This window comes from Sinocyclocheilus rhinocerous, unplaced genomic scaffold (genome assembly GCF_001515625.1).
Source record: "Sinocyclocheilus rhinocerous isolate Xijiao unplaced genomic scaffold, SAMN03320098_v1.1 scaffold790, whole genome shotgun sequence".
NCBI classification, from domain to species: Eukaryota; Metazoa; Chordata; class Actinopteri; order Cypriniformes; family Cyprinidae; genus Sinocyclocheilus; species Sinocyclocheilus rhinocerous.
The window spans coordinates 158,825-160,526 of record NW_015666971.1 but is presented as its reverse complement, the minus strand read 5'-3'; the positions used below and the strand labels follow the sequence as shown (position 1 = coordinate 160,526).

The 1,702-nt window shown below is 38.7% G+C and overlaps 1 protein-coding gene across 5 annotated transcripts in view; it reads left to right on the top strand.

Moving 5' to 3' along the window:
• The window catches only part of ate1 (arginyltransferase 1), a 94,777-nt gene that overhangs the window by 23,606 nt on the left and 69,469 nt on the right, over nt 1–1,702 (top strand). For 3 of the 5 annotated variants that reach the window (XM_016544951.1, XM_016544949.1, XM_016544953.1), the window contains exon 7: nt 315–443. The exons of the other annotated variants lie outside the window; for them this stretch is intronic. In XM_016544951.1, the coding sequence (XP_016400437.1) occupies nt 315–443 (129 nt within the window). The remainder of the gene's footprint in view (nt 1–314; nt 444–1,702) is intronic. 5 annotated transcript variants of the gene reach the window in all.

Genomic DNA, 1,702 nt, shown 5'->3' with positions numbered 1-1,702 from the left:
ATATATATATATATATATAAATTATTTAAATTGTAAATGTACAAATTAGCTTTATTTCCTTTTAACCAAATATGTTTTTTTTTTTTATGGACTGGACATGTTCTTGACCTGTTTCATGAGATTCACCCGTGTGTTCTATAAAGAGAACTGCATGTACAATTTATTTTTATTCTGTTTCCATTCCAAACCTTAAGATGTTCCATGCTCACTGTTCTCCTGCAGTGTTTGTACTATTAACTTGATCTTGGCATGTTTCTTGGAAACAATCTATCATTTTTCTGTTTAACCCTCTGATGCTCATCCTCATGTTGAAGGTGAGGCTAGTGCGCTCCAACCCTCCCAGTCCACAGTTCAAAGCTTCGTTTGACGCCTCGTACCAAGTGTACAAACTCTACCAGATGGCAATTCACAAGGACCCGCCTGACAAATCTACCGAGAGCCAGGTCAGGGGATCCAGAGCTGAAGGGCTTTCTCTTAGCTGTTGAGCACATTTGACATGGCCACGCTTCTACTTTCGTCTTAAAACCAAATCATATTTTGAGGGTTTTGACTTGTGATGCATGGGACAGAAAGGGTCCAAGATGGGTGGAAATGTGAAAGAGCATGAGGTAGAAACAAAAGAATGTTCAACTGGAAGCGAGAAATCACAGTGCAGTGACTTTAATGAGCAGCGTTTTAAAACAGCAGTGAGGAAGAGGAAACCCAAAGCAAGCAGACAGGAAATGAGGAAAGGCTGAAGCAGTAAGAAATTTAAAAAATGGAGGTAAGCCATGGAAACTCCACAAAACCGTATGAATCTAATCCTGAAAAGAGGGCGAAAGAGAAATGGAAAGGAAATGAGTAAAACGCTCTCATCTGCACTGTGTGGGCAGTGTTTCTACAGGTGTCCGTGTAAAACGAAGAGGTTGTTGCTGTTATTGATGTTTAGGTTCTTATACTGGTGTTTTCCTTCCACTTTCATCTTCTCAAGTCAAACTGGAAACAACAATTTTAGTCAAACATCATCTTGTAGGTCGTGCACCTTCACTGAATGTTCTGTTTGTTGGATTTGCTTATGATACGCTCCTGTTATTTTCATGCAGCCTCAGTTTTTTAAACAACTGTATTTAAAATTCTTGTTTTTATTACTATGTGGCAGTTTTACCTCTGTTAGAGGACAGGATAAGCAGAATAAATGTTTGAGAGCTTAAACTTTCATCCTTAGCTTAATGTGTTAAATCAAATGCGCTAACAGCTTTGGATGTTCTACAGTTTTGCAATTCTTTTTGAAGTTTTAGTAAGTCTTTATGACTAATGTGAGAAATTACAGTTCATTAACATTCATTTGCATCATCATCAGTGTTTCCTGTTATAGCGCCAAAGCTGAATCAACAACCCAGTGACATAACGGTTTCATATTTTAGCTTATTTAGCAGCTTGTCTGAATGTAATGTGATGAAAGCGACAGACTGGCCACTGTAAAATACATAATCAATTCTCTGCCACTGCTAATAGATGCATGTTGCTAGTTGCATGTGGTAACAAACATATGCTGTGATGTCATTCTGTTGGTGTCTGACCTGACCAGATGGCTCTTTTGAGCAGTAATGAGTAGGTCAAACCAATTTGCAAAAAGTGTTTTTGTCGTTTTTTTGTCGCGCAAAAACAAAGCCAGGATCCATAACCAGTAGGGGTGCTCCGATCAGGATTTTTGAGGCCGATC